This window comes from Oncorhynchus clarkii, chromosome 4 (assembly GCF_045791955.1).
Source record: "Oncorhynchus clarkii lewisi isolate Uvic-CL-2024 chromosome 4, UVic_Ocla_1.0, whole genome shotgun sequence".
Taxonomy (NCBI): domain Eukaryota; kingdom Metazoa; phylum Chordata; class Actinopteri; order Salmoniformes; family Salmonidae; genus Oncorhynchus; species Oncorhynchus clarkii.
Window position 1 is genome coordinate 28,830,244 of NC_092150.1, and position 19,425 is coordinate 28,849,668.

The 19,425-nt window shown below is 43.8% G+C and overlaps 1 protein-coding gene across 25 annotated transcripts in view; it reads right to left on the reverse strand.

Annotated features, from left to right (window-relative positions):
* Window positions 1–19,425, reverse strand: part of LOC139406689 (protein furry homolog-like) — a 90,003-nt gene that overhangs the window by 50,317 nt on the left and 20,261 nt on the right. For 20 of the 25 annotated variants that reach the window (XM_071149596.1, XM_071149599.1, XM_071149595.1 and 17 more), the window contains exon 1: window positions 18,679–19,227. The exons of 1 other annotated variant lie outside the window; for it this stretch is intronic. In XM_071149596.1, the coding sequence (XP_071005697.1) occupies window positions 18,679–18,898 (220 nt within the window). In that variant the 5' untranslated portion in view covers window positions 18,899–19,227. Of the gene's footprint in view, window positions 1–7,392; window positions 8,105–18,678; window positions 19,231–19,425 lie in introns of those variants that run through there. 4 more of the 25 variants (XM_071149611.1, XM_071149606.1, XM_071149605.1 and 1 more) reach the window with 2 other exon arrangements.

The window sequence follows — 19,425 nt, forward strand, 5'->3', positions numbered from 1 at the left end:
ACACACAAAAGCACACAAAAGCACGCAACAGGCTGACCAATACAAGGTTTTTAAAAAATTGGTGGCCATCCACGCAAATTTGAGGCTTTTTGAGCCTGACAACGAGCCATCCTCAACAAGTTTGGAAAGTGGCAGTGAAGATGAGAACTCAGAGTCTGATGTTCAAGAGGTGGACATTGAGGAGGTCCAGGGAGAAGACATGGAAGCCTGAGAGGAAGACAACCAAAGCTTTAGTTTCTAGAATATCATTTTACAGATGCATGTTCAAAATGTTTTTGGGGAGATGCGATGGATCATTTAATATGGTAAATACATCCAATGCAAAAAAACATCTACATTTAAATGGTATTAATATTAATTTGCATACATTTCTGTTAATTCCCATGGAAAGTTTCCACCTCTGAATATTCCTCAAAATGTGCAACCCTAGGCTAAGTCATGCTTTCTGGTGAGGTATTTTAATTATTTAATTTATTTCTGTATACACATGAGTCATTTTATAATTTTGGAAAATGTATTTCCATTTACTTCCCAATTGGATCCACCACTATGCAATTTCTCTCCTGTTCTATTGGTTTGCATATCAACATTCTTTCATTGCCCAGAAGCCAAAGGCACCATCATAGTCATGTTAGCAACCCATCCACGTTGTTGCATCTTCAGATCTCAGTCACATATGGAACCGCTATATGGGGAGTTGTTTAGAATTGTGCTTTCCCACAAAATAGCATTTTTGCACGCTTGAAAATTATGTTTTATTGGCTGCTTCATTACACAAGTTGCATGTTCTGTTAAGATGCATTACCATAATATAAATGTGATCTGTGTCATTCTGAGCACTGTATGTGGACGCCCCTAATGGTTTATGTACCCAATGCATATAGGTTCAGGAAATTAAAATCGGAGTCATATTTTCCTAATGGAAACACTGGTTGGTACATGCACACATTTTAATACTAAATATAGCCAATAGCCATTGTGTGTGTGTGTCAGTTAAGCCTTCGTTTGATCTGTGTGCTGTTCCAGCCTGTTGGTTTCTCTAGAAACAGGTGAAAACACATGTCTGTACTTCTACAAGGGGAAGGAACCACATTATTCAAGCACAAAATCGTCTACTGTCTGCCAAACTATACAGAACCACACACACACATCCAGGACTACTTCTACCAAACACAGTCAACCTTTAACACACAAGGTGGTTGCATACGCACTGCCCAAGCTGAAGGGAAAGAAAGCTTTTCTGACATTTATAGTAGAGGTCGACCGATTAATTGGAATGGCCGAATAATTAGGGCCGATTTCCAGTTTTCATAACAAATCGGAAATCGGTATTTGTGGACACCGATTGTGGACACCGATTTGGCCGATTGTTAAATTAATTTTTTACACCTTTATTTAATCTTTGTTTTACTAGGCAAGTCAGTTAAGAACACATTCTTATTTTCAATGACGGCCTAGGAACGGTGGGTTAACTGCCTTGTTCAGGGGCAGAACGACAGATTTTTACCTTGTCAGCTCGGGGATTCAATCTTGCAACCGTACAGTTAACTAGTCCAACGCTCTAACCACCTGATTACATTGCACTCGACGAGGAGCCTGCCTGTTACGCGAATGCAGTAAGCCAAGGTAAGGTGCTAGCTAGTATTAAACTTATCTTATAAAAAACAATCAATCATAATCACTTGTTAACTACACATGGTTGATGAGATTACTAGTTTATCTAGTGTGTCCTGCGTTGCATATAATTGATGCGGTGCGTATTCGTGAAAAAGGACTGCCGTTGCTCCAATGTGTACCTAACCATAAACATCAATGCCTTTCTTAAAATCAATATACAGAAGTATATATTTTTAAACCTGCATATTTAGCTAAAAGAAATCCAGGTTAGCAGGCAATATTAACCAGGTGAAATTGTGTCACTTCTCTTGCGTTCATTGCACGCGGAGTCAGGGTATATGTAACAGTTTGGGCCGACTAATTTGAAAGAATTTTACGTAATTATGACATAACATTGAAGGTTGTGCAATGTAACAGGAAAATTTAGACTTATGGATGCCACCCGTTAGATAAAATACCGAACGGTTCCGTATTTCACTGAAAGAATAAACGTCTTGTTTTCGAGATGATAGGTCATTAATATGGTCGAATCCGGAAACTAAGGCTCGTATTTCTGTGTGTTATTATGTTATAACTAAGTCTATGATTTGATAGAGCAGTCTGACTGAGCGATGGCAGGCCCCTGCAGCTCATCGCTGTGCTTCAAGCATTGCGCTGTTTATGACTTCAAGCCTATCAACTCCCGAGATTAGGCTGGTGTAACCGATGTGAAATGGCTAGCTAGTTAGCTGGGTGCACGCTAATAGCGTTTCAAATGTCACTCGCTCTGAGACTTGGAGTGGTTGTTCTCCTTGCTCTGCATGGGTAACGCTGTTTCGGGGGTGGCTGTTGTCGATGTGTTCCTGGTTCGAGCCCAGGAAGCTATACTGTTACACTGGCAATACTAAAGTGCCTATAAGAACATCCAATAGTTAAAGGTTAATGAAATACAAATGGTATAGAGAGAAATAGTCCTATAATATCTACACCCTAAAACTTCTTACCTTGGAATATTGAAGACTCATATGAAAGCTGGTGGTTCCTTTTAACATGTTCTCATGTTCTGAGCAAGGAACTTAAACGTTAGCTTTCTTACATGGCACATATTGCACTTTTACTTTTTTCTCCAACACTCTTTTTGCATTATTTAAACCAAATTGAACATGTTTCATTATTTATTTGAGGCTAAATTGATTTTATTGATGTATTATATTAAGTTAAAATAAGTGTTCATTCAGTATTGTTGTAATTGTCAATATTGTCGGTATCAGCGTTAAAATCATAAATCGGTCGACCTCTAATTTATAGACACAGAGGTTGCTGCTGCTGTACTAGGACACAGTCTGCCTGCCAGGACAGAGGGGACTCTGGGACAGAGGGGACTCTGGGACGGATGGCCAATGGTCAGCTGACTCCCAACCTCCCTCCAAGGAAACGCCTCACTGTTTCTTCCTGATTACCATGGGAACACTGGTATGTTGCCCAAACTTCAAAACAATAGTAAGGAGTGAACCAGCACACAGTAAAAATTAATGAGTTTTTCAGAAGAGAAGGAAACATGTTCACACCCAGCAACTCCCCCATTCAAACCCTACTGAACAAACAGACACACAGTTTAACTCATAGGTTACATGAATGGGCCCTAACAGAGTCTTTTGCGTTTCAGAGTTGGGTGGCTTTAGCCTATACATTAGTGTTGGGGAGCATTACAGCCCTTCCATTTTTTTAAATCATTTATTTTATTTTTATCAGCAGCCACACAAGTTAGTCTACTGTTACTGTAGCCAGCCGCAGTCACAAAAAGCTGAAGGTGGCACCCTTACTTGCAGACTTAACATAAATCGGACATTTCCGGTTGGTTCAGCAGCTGCAGCAGAATCGCAGCACAGTCATGCTGCTTTATGTAAAAGAGCTCGGGGAGTCAGGGACAGTGTTTGGGTTAATGGGGGAACAAAATTGGGGAGTGTCAGCTGAGAGTAGTTCAAATGTTGTTCTGCAGCAAAGAGAGCCTTTGAAACAGTCCCACTTTGTTTACTGTGCTCCACACCAACACCCTCTTTCTCCCCTGATGACGTCACATAGCCAGCTCACTACAGGCCTGTGCTCTCAGCCTCCCTTTTCCTCCTCCCCTTGCCCTTTTCCATTCCCCACCCTCCTGCCCTTTTCCAGTGTCCCACCCTCCCTCCTCTCCTCGTTCCCTTACCTCTACCATACCGTTCCCTCACCCCTTCACCTCTCCTCACCCCTTCACCTCTCCCCACCCCCCCCTCCCCTCGCGCTCTCTCTCCCTCCGTCCCCGCGCTCCCTCTCCCTCCGTCCCTCCCCCTCTCTCCCTCTTACCCCACTCCCTCCCACACCCCACCTCCCTCTTTGCTCCCTCCCTCTCCTCTCCCTTCCTCGCTACACCACTCCCCCTCCTTGCTCCCTTCCTCTCCCTCACTTCCCCTGCTCATACCCTTACCCTCACCCCATCCCCCTCCCTCTCCGTCCCCTCCCTCCCTCTCTCCCGCCGTCCCCTCGCTCTCTCTCCCTCCGTCCCCTCGCTCTCTCTCTCCCGCCGTCCCCTCGCTCTCTCTCCCTCCGTCCCCTCTCTCTCTCTCCCTCCGTCCCCTCTCTCTCTCTCTCCCTCCGTCCCCTCTCTCTCTCTCTCCCTCCGTCCCCTCTCTCTCTCTCTCCCTCCGTCCCCTCTCTCTCTCTCTCCCTCCGTCCCCTCGCTCTCGTCCTCCGTCCCCTCGCTCTCGTCCTCCGTCCCTCCCCCTTACCCCACTCCCTCCCTCTACCCCTTACCCCACTCCCTCACCTCTCCCTCACCCCACCTCGCTATTTGCTCCCTGCCTCCCCCTCCTTGCTCCCTTTCTCTCCCTCACTTCCTCTGCTCATACCCTTCTCCCCCTTCCCCTCACCACCTCTCCCTTCCCCTCCAACCCGCCCCCCTCTTTCCCTCTCACCCCCTCTGCTACCCTCTTCGACTCCTTCCCAGTCCCTCTCCCCTTCTTTCTCACCCCCTTCCCCCCGTCTCCCTCTGTCCCGGGCCGGCTGGGCTGCTGACTGCCTGGCTCACAGAAATGAGAAACCCAACATTGTTTGTACTTTTCCACTCAACAACAGAGTAAAGAAAAAATGCAAACCATCCAATTCCTTTCCCTGGCCAAGTCTCTGCCTCGCTCACTTGTGACGTGCAACACCTCCCTCCCTCCCTCTCCCAACTGACCCGATTGCACATGTTCACAAACACTCCATAAACCTGTGAGCTGCTTCCACTTGCTGTCTGGCCTGTCATTATACTGATTTACTACAGTACTGACTCACCCAACACCCCATTTCACATTCAAATCACAATACAAATGCATAGTATGACCTTGTGATGGCAAGTAAATGACCAAGCCCGTCAGAGCGCTTCGTGATCTTTCCAAGAAGAGGACGTTCTAGAGAGAAGAGGACTCCGAATGGTAAGTATCTACAAGACTAATAATAGTGATTACTCTTGCAGATCAAGCCCTCAAGCCAGAGCTAGTCTAGTAGCTACTGTGTTGAGTGGAGATGAACCAGGCCACACATGCTCCATGCTCATCATGCATAGCGTGCCAGAGGTCCACTGTGAGACCTGCAATTAAAAAGAGCACCCAGCGGGATTATACAAGTATTAGAGCCAGCGACTCCACCTTGTCACTATAAAAATAGAGCCCTGCCCAAAGCCCTCACTTCCGCTCCCAGGACAACCAGGGATAATCGAACACACACTATGTGTATGTGTTTGCACATACAGAACACTGTTGTAGTACTGAAGCGCTATTCTAGAAATGTGTCTGGACACGTCCAGATTCCAATGCGTTTGGACTGGCTTCCTTTAGGTCCAAATAATCCCATAGTCGATTCAGAGACAGCACTGTATTACTCAGATCACACATGCAATGTAGTAAAAGTGAAATGCATTCCCAGTGTTTAAAAAGGGACGTGGATAACCCTGGTGTAACAAGCAGACTGATAGCAGGGTTATCTGTACTAAGGTGTGATTACACACCTGTCGGTTCACTGCCGAGCATGATGATCACAGAGTCACCTTGTTATAATGAGTGTTTAGGCTGAACACTTGTGACTGAGGACAGGCTGAACTGAGGACAGGGCACATCCTGGGACATTAAATATAGGGGGAAACAGAAGGAAAGCGGGAGAGAGCGGGAGAGTAGCGTTTTGGCAGGGTGGCATAGTGACAGTTGCTGAAACTAAGCCTTACTCGTCATTGTTCTAAGTGAGAGGCCCAATGGAGAGTTGGCAGCCAACACAGAGGGGGGACAGAGGGGTGAAGGGGCATTCATTAGGAAACAACATGTTTACCCAACGGTCACCTTGCATTTCTACTGAGCCATTACGAGGTGCCAGCTAGCTACTGTAACAGACTGAATAAGACTGTTAGTTTCATATTACCGTTTAGTCTGGTTTACAATTAGGGTTCTAGTAGCAGTTTGACAACAGAAAATAAAGCACTGCTCATTGTGCTTGTGCCACATTAAAGGAGATTTATGGTTATTCCAGTGTCTCCATTGGCCGCACAGCATTTCGCTACAACCGCAATAACACCTGCTGAATGTGTGACAGCAATAACATTTGATTTGATGTACTGCGATTCGGCCTCCGCAGAGGTCAGGGCATGCGTGCTTCGCAAAGCTGTTGTGAAGGAAGTTGTCAAGGAAGTGAGTTTGTGTTGATACAGGACGTACCACCACTCCCCACCTACCGTCAACTAAATCATGTCAACGCAGAGCTTTACGGAGCCCTCTGCATTGTGACAACATTTGGGAGGCGCACCGCGATGCGGCTCTGCAATTGAGTCACAATCTCAGTACGGGCGAAGTTCCTCAAAGCTAACGAACACAGCACAGATGATCATTTGATCAGAAAACGGTTATCAAAATTATTTAAAAAATAAAATAAATTAAAAACTGGGACACTTAGGTCATGAGGAAATATTAAAATGAGACGAAGCCAGAATAGGCTTAGTCATAGTCTAATGGGTCACTGCTCAAGAAAAGTGACGCGACCAATATTCTCACTGTGCGTATTTCTTGATAATCAAAGGCACTGAGGGGAGGCAAACAAGCACAGCTTCAGTAGTGACCCTTAATGGAATTAACTTTCCAGTAGAGATGAGGACCATGGGTAAGGTCAATAGGATGGTGCACAGGCCCTCCAATGTGATCTGTATACCAGTCGACTAATGGGAGTCAACGAGAAGACGGATCAATGAGGAAACATTAGCCATCCCAGAGGATGACAGAGAGGGAGAGACACGGACAGACAGACGACAGAGAGCAAAAGAGAGAGAGCTCGTGCAGACACATTTACCCACACAACAAGCACCTGGCGCCCTCACGGAGACATTCAGGGGAGAGGACTTCCCGTCTGTGTGCGCCTGTAATCGGAGTCTGTATCTGCAGATGCTCATCAGGGCAACAGGCCCGAGGAATAAAGAGCAGCCAACCAGTAGAGAGGTCAGGACGAGAGAGAGGGGGGGGGGGGGGGGGACACACACTCAATCCTCTTCTACCCGCACACAGACCAAACTAGACCGGGCACAGCTGGACCAAACATCTCCCCATCTGTCTACCGCCTAGACCCCCCGCTCCCCCTTTCTGCTCGGATTAAACCATTGGTGCAAATGTCCAAGAGAATAAGCAGTCTTAATGGCTGTGTTCCACGTAAGCATGTGATATAGATGGATGAGCGTTTCGTTTGCTAGGTATGGTATGTAAACGTTGGGTGTGCGCTTGTGACGGGCTCTGTGACGAGGGTACTCACAGCTGCCGCTCCACGACTTGAGCAGAGACTTGATACTGATCTCAAAGAAGAGCGAATCCTGCAGGCTCAGCATGACGCCAGCGAGGGCTGTTACCAAAGACCAGTCTTGTTAACGTTATCCTCCAAAACACAGACCGGAAACTCCAACTTCGCTGGCCCACAAATACACACTTCCTCTCCCCCAAAACACACACACACCTCTCCTCCTAACAGACAGGAGCCCAGTTCTACCCTCCAGAGGAGCTGGTTATAGGACTCATGGTGAATTTCAGAACAGACACCAGTCAGCTGCTGTTTGCAGAGAGGCCCATGGGGAAGTGTCAGGCGGTAAGCTGGGTTCAGTGGAAAGTACAACCACCCAGAGAGGCACGGAGAGAGGAGAGCGTGAGGATCTTTAGAGCTGCATTTCCATCCAAACGTCCGCTCGCTAGCCAATCCACAGAGTCCCTTACCACGCTCCCAGCACAGACAACACGGAGGTGAATGAATACCGTAGGAAAATAAATAAATAAAACAAACAACTTCCCTCCCGATGTTAGAGAGAGGAATGGGAAGTGGAGCAGCACGCAGAAAAATATATATTCTGGTCTCGGCGGAGCACAGCAATATTCTCTCTCCTCTGTGTCGAGTCCAAGCTTGCTACTGCTAGCACTGTCAGCTATACTCCCCCCGTCGCGCTCTCCCTCTCCATTCGCTTGCGGACAACCCCTCCCCTCCTCAACTAGCTCTTGTTCGCTCACTGATGCTTGCTGACGCACTCTCTCTCCCCCTCTAGAGGGTTAGTTTCAATAGCTGGGTGAGGGGGGGGGTAGAGGTGATGTCATCAAAATGCTGCGAGTGTTCCTTGGCTGTGGTCCAGCGCTGCTGGCCTATCAAAACTACACTTCCTGTTCTCTCCACAGTAGTACTGATGCGTCATCCCCGACTGCAGTATGAGGAAGAAAAAGAGGGATTGAATAAGCCGGGGGGGGGGGGCTGGAGGAAAGAATATGGAGGGAGGCAGAGGACACCAGAGCAGCATAAAACCAAAATTAAACACTATTCAAACTCCATTCAGCACTTCAACAAAAACAGGAAATTATTTTTTTTAAATACAAAAAATGTTCCACCTATAGAAATGTATTTCACACACACCAACACAGAGTAGCCTAGAGTAGCTGCTGGCCATGAGATTCCATATTGGGGCGTTTCACCTTTACACCTGCCTGGGGCACAGAACATGGCACGCTGCAGCCCTCACCCACAGAGCATGGCATGATGGGTAGAAGGATACTTAATCCGTTTGGGTCAACAACAAACTGACACACCCATAGGAGTCATAGGATTACATCATAGTTTTTGTCCAGCAACAGCCATCAAGACACAAAGAAAACGCACACACATTGTTGGCGACACACACCCCATTGTGTGTTTGTGTCTCTTCTTAAACCCTGGCTGCAGACTGAAATAGAGCCACATGACAACGGATTTGTGGTCATACACAGTATTACATTTGGTTCACAAAACACTTCAGCGAGAACAGATATACAAGATGAACACTAACAAAATATCTATTTTTCCTCCGTTTGTAGTGCAACCTCTCCACTTCTCTTTCTCAGTCGCTCTCACCATCACATGACTGTCTCTCACAACATAACAAGTTATGCAAAACCAAGCAGGGCTCTGCATTGTAAACAAACTCTCCACAAAGACCTGCATTGTTACACCCTGCCCGCCCTGCAGTATTGTCACTGGGCAGTCAGGAGCCTTATGATGGAGCAGTACTGAATTAGTTTAGCCATTTAAAACAAAGACAGTAGAAAGGAGAGGGAGTAGTGTGTTCATTGCTGTCGGTGATTGACCGTATGTGACTGTGCCATTCTGAGGCATCGGTCTAAACACCAGCATACTAAGCTCTGCTGCATCTCGGTTTTTCTATCAGAAGCAATGTTCCTCAACCGCAATTTGAAGTTGTTAACTAGCGTTAGCGAAATCTTTAACTAGCGTTAACACAATGACTGGAGGTCTATGGTAACTGCTAGCATGCTAGTAGATACCGTAGGCTTCGTCATTGCGCTAATACCCGTTAGCATTGGCTCGCGAAACTACCTATAACTTCCTTCATACTGGATGCAGAGACCTAAAAATTGTATCCATGAGTCAAATCAGACTCTGGGAAAGTAGATAAATGGCTTCATTGCCAAAATCCCAAAGTATCCCTTTAATGTATTTCAACACTTGAATTTTGGCGTTGTGGTTTTTGGTTTGTTCATGACATAGTCTAGCTACATAAAATAATGAAAATGCTATTGTGTTCTTTGAGATACATTTTCTTTCGTATTCTAATGTTACCCAAGACCTTCATAAAAACCTTCATTTTTGCAATAGCGTGTATGAAATGTATTTATAAAAATGTTGACATTCAAAAAGCATGTCATTGGCCCAAAGGTGGGGGTCCAACAAGGCTTTTCTAGAGTTAAGTAACGGTAGCTAGTGCTAGTTGGCTGTACCTACACAAAAACTTAAAGTATTTCTCCTTCTAACTATTTTTTTGCCAATGATGAGCCAACATGTTTTCAGTACTTTCATTCAATGACTGATCAAGCCTCGTTTTCTCATGCACTCTCGTCCCTTTGCAGCAGGCATAGTGAGCAATATGCCCAAGTTTGGAACATCGAATCACAATACATAGAGAATCATGATATCGAATCGCAATACATAAGCACCCAAGTATAGTGATAATATCATATTGTGAGGTCTTTGGAAATTCCCAGCCTTAAAAGGATACTTTTGGATTTTGGCAATGTCTACTTCCCCAGAGTCATATGAACTTGTGGATACCATTTTTAGGTCTCTGTGTTCAGTATCAAGGAAGTTAAGAGGTAGTTTCGCGAGCCAATGCTAACTAGCATTATCGCACTGAATGGAAGTCTATGGTATCTGCCAGCATGCTCACTTGACAGTGGGGAAGTAGATAAAGGGCCTCATTGGTAAAGTTCAGTAGTATCCCTTTAACACACACACACCCCTCACCTACCCATGGCTCAAATTGTTTATTTAACCTTAATTTAACTAGGCAAGACAGTTTGGAAACAAATTCTTATTTACAATGACGTCCTTCCCAAAACAACGCTGGGCCAATTGTGCACTGCCATATGGGACTCCCAATCACTCCCAGTTGTGATACAGCCTGGAATCAAACCAGGGTCTGTAATGCCACCTCCTGCACTGAGATGCAGTGACTTAGACCACTGCGCCACTCAGGAGCCCATATCAGAGATGGCACTGTTTAGAATAAACACTGTTCATATCTTCAGGAACGCAGTACAACAGTATCAGCTCTCTCAGGTTAGATCAAACAGTACTCTTCCAAAACAGAACAGGATATCATCAAAGAGCACTGGGCCCCCAACAAAAATGTCAACAATGGAACTAAGCTATGCATACCTCCACATTTTAGCAATTTGTTTTGATGATATAGGCCCATCTGTACTAGCGCTCAAAGCTCAAATGAAAAAGACCATGGCAGGTCAGGTAGAGGCAGCCGTCCAATGGGAGGAGTGACAGTGGCTGGCCATCCTGACTGGCTCCAGACATTACTGGGCAGGGGGAGTTCCTCTTATAAGGCCACAGTGAGGACGGAAGATACATTTCCTGTCCACAGTGTTCTGCACAAAGTAGGGGGGAAAGAACAACAATTGATAGGAGCTGTAATCTACTGCAGAGTTCTGTCATACTATCCAGGTCTGTGCCCAAACAATTCGAGCTTCTTCTTCTAAAAATCCACCTTTCCAGAAACAAGCGTCTCACCGTTGCCGCTTGTTATAGACCCCCTTCAGCCCCCCAGCTGTGCCCTGGACACCATATGTGAATTGATTGCCCCCCATCTATCTTCAGAGTTCGTACTGTTAGGTGACCTAAACTGGGATATTCTTAACACCCCTGCCATCCTACAATCTAAACTAGATGCCCTCAATCTCACACAAATGATCAAGGAATCTACCAGGTACAACCCTAAATCCATAACCACGGGCACCCGCTTAGATATCATCCTGACCAACTTACCCTCTAAATACACCTCCACGGTCTTCAACCAGGATCTCAGCGATCACTGCCTCATTGCCTGCGTCCGTAATGGGCCCGCGGTCAAACCTCATCACTGTCAAACGCTCCCTAAAACATCAGCGAGCAGGCTTTTCTAATCAACCTGGCCCGGGTATCCTTGAAGGATATTGACCTCATCCCATCAGTAGAGGATGCCTGGTTGCTCTTTAAAAGTGCTTTCCTCACCATCTTAAATAAGCATGCCCCATTCAAAAAATTTAGAACTAAGAACAGATATAGCCCTTGGTTCACTCCCAGACATGACTGCCCTTGACCAGCACAAAAACATCCTGTGGTGCGTCAAATAGCAACATTTCAGAGAAGTCAGGAACCAATATACACAGTCCGTTAGGAAAGATAAGGCTAGCTTTTTCAAACAGAAATTTGCATCCTGTAGCACTAATTCCAAAAGGTTTTGGGACATTGAAGACCATGAAGAATAAGGGCACCTCCTCCCAGCTGCCCACTGCACTGAGGCTAGGAAACACTCACCACTGATAAATCTACAATAACCGATAATTTTAAGAAGCATTTTTCTACAGTTGGCCATGCTTTCCATCTGGCTACCCCTACCCCTGCCAACAGCTCTACACCCCCTGCAACATCTTGCCCAAGCCTCCCCATTTCTCCTTCACCCAAATCCAGATAGCAGATGTTGTGAAAGAGCTGCAAAATCTGGATCCCTACAAATCAGCTGGGCAAGCCAATCTGGACCCTCTATTTCTAAAATCATCTGCCGAAATTGTTGCAACCCCTATTACTAGCCTGTTCAACCTCTTGTATCGTGTGAGATCCCCAAAGATTGGAAAGCTGCCGCGGTCATCCCCCTCTTCAAAGGGTGAGACATTCTAGACCCAAACTGTTATAGACATATATCCATCCTGCACTGCCTTTCTAAAATCTTCAAAAGCGAAGTTAACAAACAGATCACCGACCATTTCGAATCCCATCGTACCTTCTCCACAATGCAATCTGGTTTCCCAGCTGGTCATGGGTGCACCTCAGCCACGCCCAAGGTTCTAAACGATATCATAACCGCCATTGATAAGACAGTACTGTGCAGCAGTCTTCATCGACCTGGCCAAGGCTTTCGACTCTGTCAATCACCGCATTCTTATCGGCAGACTCAATAGCCTTGGTTTCTCAAATGACTGCCTCGCCTGGTTCACCAACTACTTCTCAGATGGAGTTCAGTGTGTCAAATCGGAAGGCCTGTTTGTTGTCCGGACCTCTGGCAGTCTCTATGGGGTGCCACAGGGTCCAATTCTCAGGCCAACTCTTTTCTCTGTATATATCAATGATGTCTCTCTTGCTGCTGGTGATTATCTGATCCACCTCTACGCAGACGACACCATTCTGTATACATCTGGCCCTTCTTTGGACACTTAACTTCGATAGGATAGGGGGCAGCATTCGGAATATTGGATGAAAAGCGTGCCCAAATTAAACTGCCTGCTACTCATCCCCAGAAGATAAGATATGCAAATTATTAGCATTAGATTTGGATAGAAAACACTCTGAAGTTTCTAAAACTGTTTGAATCATGTCTGAGTATAACAGAACTTATTTGGTAGGCGAAACCCCGAGGACAAACCATTAAGATGTTTTTTTGAGGTCACTCTTTTCAAAATCGGTTTTCATTGGGAATCCAGATTTCTAAGGGACCTTCTTGCAGTTCCTATCGCTTCCACTGGATGTCAACAGTCTTTAGAAATTGGAGAGGTTTTTCCTTTGTGTAATGAAGAAGAAACGCGGTTCAGAACGAGGGTAGAGTGAAAAGGACTCTTTGATAGAGGCGCGTGACCTGAAAGCTAGCTACAGTTTGTTTTCCTCCTGTATTGAACACTGTACAGATCATCCAGTCTTCTATTTTGTCAATTATTTACGTTAAAAAAATACCTAAAGTTGTATTACAAAAGTAGTTTGAAATGTTTTGGCGAAGTTTACAGGTAACTTTTGAGATATTTTGTAGTCATGTTGCTCACGTTGTAACCGGTGTTTTTCTGGATCAAACACGCCAAATAAATGGATATATATATCGATGGAATTAATCGAACAAAAAATACCATTTGTGATGTTTATGGGACATATTGGAGTGCCAACAAAAGATGCTCGTCAAAGGTAAGGCATGAATTATATCTTTCTTTCTGCGTTTTGTGTCACGCCTGCAGGGTTGAAATATGCTTTTCTGTCTTTGTTTACTGGGTATCCTCAGATAATAGCATTGTTTGCTTTCGCTGAAAAGCCTTTTTGAAATCTGACATGTTGGCTGGATTCACAACAAGTGTAGCTTTAATTTGGTATCTTGCATGTGAGATTTCATGAAAGTTTGATTTTTATAGTAATTTATTTGAACTCTGCATTTTCACTAGCTAGCGTCCCACATATCCCAGAGAGGTTTTAACAAACCTCCAAACGAGCTTCAATGCCAAACAACACTCACATGGCCTCCAACTGCTTTTAGATGCTAGTGAAACTAAATGCATGCTCTTCAACCGATCACTGCCCGCACCTGCCCGCCCGACTAGCATCACTACTCTGGACGGTTCTGACTTAGAATGTGGACAACTACAAATACCTAGGTGTCTGGTTAGACTATAAACTCTCCTTCCAGACTCACATTAAGCATCTCCAATCCAAAATTAAATCTAGAATCGGCTTCCTATTTCGCAACAAAGAATCCTTCAATCCTGCTGCCAAACATTCCCTCGTAAAACTGACTATCCTAGCGATCCTTGACTTTGGCGATGTCATTTACAAAATAGCCTCCAACACTCTACTCAGAAAATTGGATGTGGTCTATCACAGTGCCATCTGTTTTGTCCTCAAAGCCCCATATACTACCCACCACTGCGACCTGTATGCGCTCGTTGGCTGGACCTCGCGCTCATATATATATATATGAATATATATATATGAATATATATATATGAATATATATATATGAATATATATATATATATATATGAATATATATATATGATATATATATATATATATATATGAATATATATATATATATATATATGAATAAATATATATGAATATATATATATATATATATATGAATAAATATATATGAATAAATCTATATATATATATATATATGAATAAATCTATATATATATATATATATATATATATATATATATATATATATATATATATATATATATAGATTTATTCATATATATATATATATATATATATATATATATATATGAATAAATCTATATATATATATATATATATATGAATAAATGAATATATATATATATATATGAATAAATCTATATATATATATGAATAAATCTATATATATATATGAATAAATATATATATATATATAAATAAATATATATATATTTATTCATATATATATATATATATATATATATATATATATATATATATATATATATATATATGAATAAATATATATATATATATGAATAAATATATATATATATATGAATAAATATATATATATATATGAATAAATATATATATATATATGAATAAATATATATATATATATGAATAAATATATATATATATATGAATAAATATATATATATATATATTCATATATATATATATACATATATTCATATATATATATATATATTCATATATATATATATATATATATATATATATATATATATATATATATATATATATATATATATATATATATATATATATATATATATATTCGTCGCCAAACCCACTGGCTCCAGGTCATATAGAAGTCATTGCTAGGTAAAGCCCCACCTTATCTCAGCTCACTGGTCACCATAGCAACACCCACCCGTAGCACACGCTCCAGCAGGTATATTTCACTGGTCATCCCCAAAGCCAACACTTCCGTTGGCCACCTTTCCTTACAGTTCTCTGCTGCCAATGACTGGAACGAATTGCTTTAGCTGGAGACTTATATCTCCCTCTAACTTTAAGCATCAGCTGTCAGAGCAGCTTTCCGATCACTGTACACAGCCAATCTGTAAATAGCACACCCAACTACCTCATCCCCATATTGTTATTCATCTTCTTGCTCTTTTGCACCCCCGTATCTCTACTTGCACATAATCTGCACATCTATCACTCCAGTGTTAATGCTAAATTGTAATTATTTTGCCTCTATGGCCTATTTATTGCCTTACTCTTCTACATTTGCACACACTGCACATAGATTTGATCTATTGTGTTATTGACTGTACGTTTGTTTATTCCATGTGTAACTCTGTTGTTTGTGTCGCATTGCTTTGCTTCATCTTGGCCAGGTCGCAGTTGTAAATGAGAACGTGTTCTCAACTGGCCTACCTGGTTAAATAAAGGTAAAATAAAAAAATATAAAAATTCTGAACAGGTCGACCGTCCTCCTCCTAGTGGCTCACAATGCTATCAACATTACATTTAGCGCCCTAACACTACGTCAAGGTGAGGCAAGGTTGGTTCTAATAGATTTTGTTTAAACTCTGATCCCTAAGCAACTAGTTGAGCATATTCAATAATTGTTTAACATGTTAATAACATGTCTAACAATGCGCACTAGAAGCTCCCATCCATAACCATTCACTTTCCATCCAGAACCACCACCAACCTCCTTCACGCCATTTCACCATATCCTGTCTTCCACCTCACTTGACCCAGCTTCCCCAGATTTGACTATCAAATACACAGAGCCGAGTCAGGGGAGAGTTACTTTAAGGTCACCACAGCACAGCACAGCACAATGAGTCCCTCCCTACGGATAAAAGCACAGAGCTGCTGTCGGCCAGCCAATTTGGAATTAAGCCTCTTCACAAACACACGTAGCCCCTCACTCTCTGCAATTTTATTCCTCATGTGATGGGTCAGTTATTTGAGAGTGAGTGTTCATAAAATGATGTGTCCCCTCTGCTATGAGAGTTTTCCCATTGGAGTTGCAGACCAAGCTCTGTGCTGGCTGGCTCGGTAATACTATTTTACTGTTACTGCCTTTTGGGTTTGCAGGACTGCTCCCTGTACGCAGCCCGATTACAAAACTGGCGCTAGATGTCTGTACCAGCACCATCCTGGAGGTCAGAGACACCAGTTGAGAAAGAGGTACTAGGCTACAACATGTGTATCAAGAGTCAGCCAATAAGCCAATAACCCCATCCCTAACACACACACACACACATCTCCACATTATAAAGTACACCACATACACACAAAAACACCTGTGTTTAGTCACGTTCAAAAACACACCGGGCACCCTTTAACCAAATACGTATCAAATAATTCCCTGGAATCAGGTTGCAGCACATCCACCACAGGGGTGATGTCATTGTGTGCTTCAATGACCAATAACAGAGAGCACTACCTCAAAAGTCAATGCAGGAAGGGCAGGCCATGGCAGACTAGAGGAGAGACCTAGGACGTGACACTGAATCATATGGGAAGGGTGTGTGAGGGAGGTCGCAAACTGCAGAAAGAGCCGCTTCAAAAACATTCAAAATGGTTCCTTGATTCTTTAGGCTACGCCATAAACCACAGTAATCATCATCACGCACCCCATCCATTACACGACACATTACCACCGTCATCAACTTCAGAGTAGTGTGTTCCTGTCTAATACAGCGGAAGGCAGTGTCCTGGTTGAATAGAACCTGGATTCATTCAGGTTTTTCATTCTCAGAGAGAAAATTTGGGAGGGAAATTCATCTAGAGACCACAAACATGTTCCACACAGGAAAGTCCCGGAGAAGGGGAGGGTCAACTTCCAAACCGGGCAAAGTGCTACCCGCTCAACTTCCACCATGTGCGTGGCATGGATACATTTCTGTACAACTCAGCGACTTTGTCAAATCTAACCTGAATAGAGGCGCCTCATTGCCCCAGAATAGGAATATCAGTAGTAACAGCGTGGAGTTCAGAATAACACTCATACCTTCACCCGGCTGCTACAGTAAAACGCTTTTTGTGTCGTCTCGAAGACATGTAAGCTCTCTCTCTCAGCCTCGGGTCAGAACTGGTGTGTCTGAAGGGAAAACAGCGTGGGACTGTATTTAGGTGTAGCAAGCTGTCAGTGTGGACTAGCTGTAAATCTCTCATAGGGAGAATTGGTTGATTTGTTGATTCAGCCATGTTTCAGGGAGGAGCAAACAGAGATCGAGCGTGTTCTGACAGGCAGGGCTGAGCACAAAGCCACGCTGATTGACTGACGAGTCATCACCCTGCGGACGATGGAAAGAGGCTGGTGAACACACACACACACAAAACGAGAGGCCTGTTGAGTGCTTACTATAAACAGATACGTTTGGGTCCTCCATTTTGAAGTGAATAGTAAATTATTTTTAGTGTATTTAAATGGTCTTTCAGAAACAAATCAAACCATTTTAGAGGTAATTTCCAAGCCATTAAACTCAGAAGCTACCGTATCATAGAGCATTAAAAATATATTTAAGCCAAAAAAATTAAAATAACAGCAACTCAAGTTCCATTTCAGCATACAATATAACACCGCTCAGTGACTTTGTGATAGAATATTCCACCGTCCTGCTAACTTTCACTGTGCCCTTTCACAGAGTTCTCCGTCTGTCATAGCAGTATGAGCATGCTGCATGTGAAATGTTTATTTATTTAACCTTTAACTAGGCAAGTCAGTTAAGAACAAGTTCTTATTTACAATGACGGCCTACTCCGGCCAAACCCGGACAACGCTGGGCCAATTGTGCGCCGCCCTATGGGACTCCCAATCACGGCCGGATGTGATACAGTCTGGATTCACACAGTGCCTCTTGCACTGAGATGCAGTGCCTTAGACCGTTGCGCCACTTGAGAGCCCAGAATTCTCAATGTCCCAGCTCACTCACTACCACAATAATTTTAAACTCTCACACACACAAGACACAAAGCCTTACTTTACCTGGAGGTACTGATGTGGCAATAACAGCACAAACCCTCGATGACCCTATAGCCTACTGTGTTTCATGTGATGGCGTCTCATAGGTATCACATTAGAAAGTTATTGCAGCTAATGACGTTATTGGTTTACCATGTACTAGGCCAAGATCAAACTAAAGATTCAGCCAGTTGATTGACTGTTGACTCTGCTCAACAGCACAACGCCTCAAGTGCATACGACAGAGTTAAACATGAATGCAAAACTCTGTAGGTCTTGATAAGGCGAGTCAGTCATTCATTGTAAGAGAAAGCTTCCTAGTCTGTCAGTACCTTTGATGCGGTTGGTCCGGTTGGAGCGGACGGGCCTGGTGGTGGAGGTACTCACCAGACCCTCCTGGTCCTCCTCGATGGTCTGGCCCATGGCCAGCAGGCCCAAGCGCTTCATCCTCAGCAGACGGGGGCCTGTCTCCCGGGGCAACCCTCCCCCAGACTCCAACGCCCCCCCGTCCCACGATATGGCGGCCGGGACCAGGCTCCTTAGGAACTCCATGTATGTCTGTATTCACGCTAACTCACTCAGTCCAGCATCCAGTCCAAATCCACAGTCAGTCACTCTGCACCATCTTCCCCCACAAAACTACCTGGCTGTTTACCACTAACAGCCAGGGTTACAGCCACTAGGTCTGTCTGCTGCTTAGCGCTGTACAGTCAGTGATATCGTAGACTACGATAGTCAACAACAGACAGCCCATTAGAAGAATGAAGAGACACTATCTGGCCTATTGAAACTCAGTCTGTTGTATCCCCCTACAGCGAAGAGTCGGAATGGGAGAAACTTCCTGCGCAGCCAGAAACAGTACCTGTCTGCTCAGAGGGAGAAGGCAAACAGACATCACACTCCAGCAGTGATGTAATCAGGAGTGGGTGGAGCCAGGCCAGGTCAGTTGCCAGGCCCTATCAGGGGCAGGACCAGAACATGTTCCACAGGAGATAACGCACGCCTGGGCCCACAGCCAATCAAAACAGAGACAACACCCTGGCCTACCTCTCTTAGAAGAGTGAGTGAGAAGGAAGAGA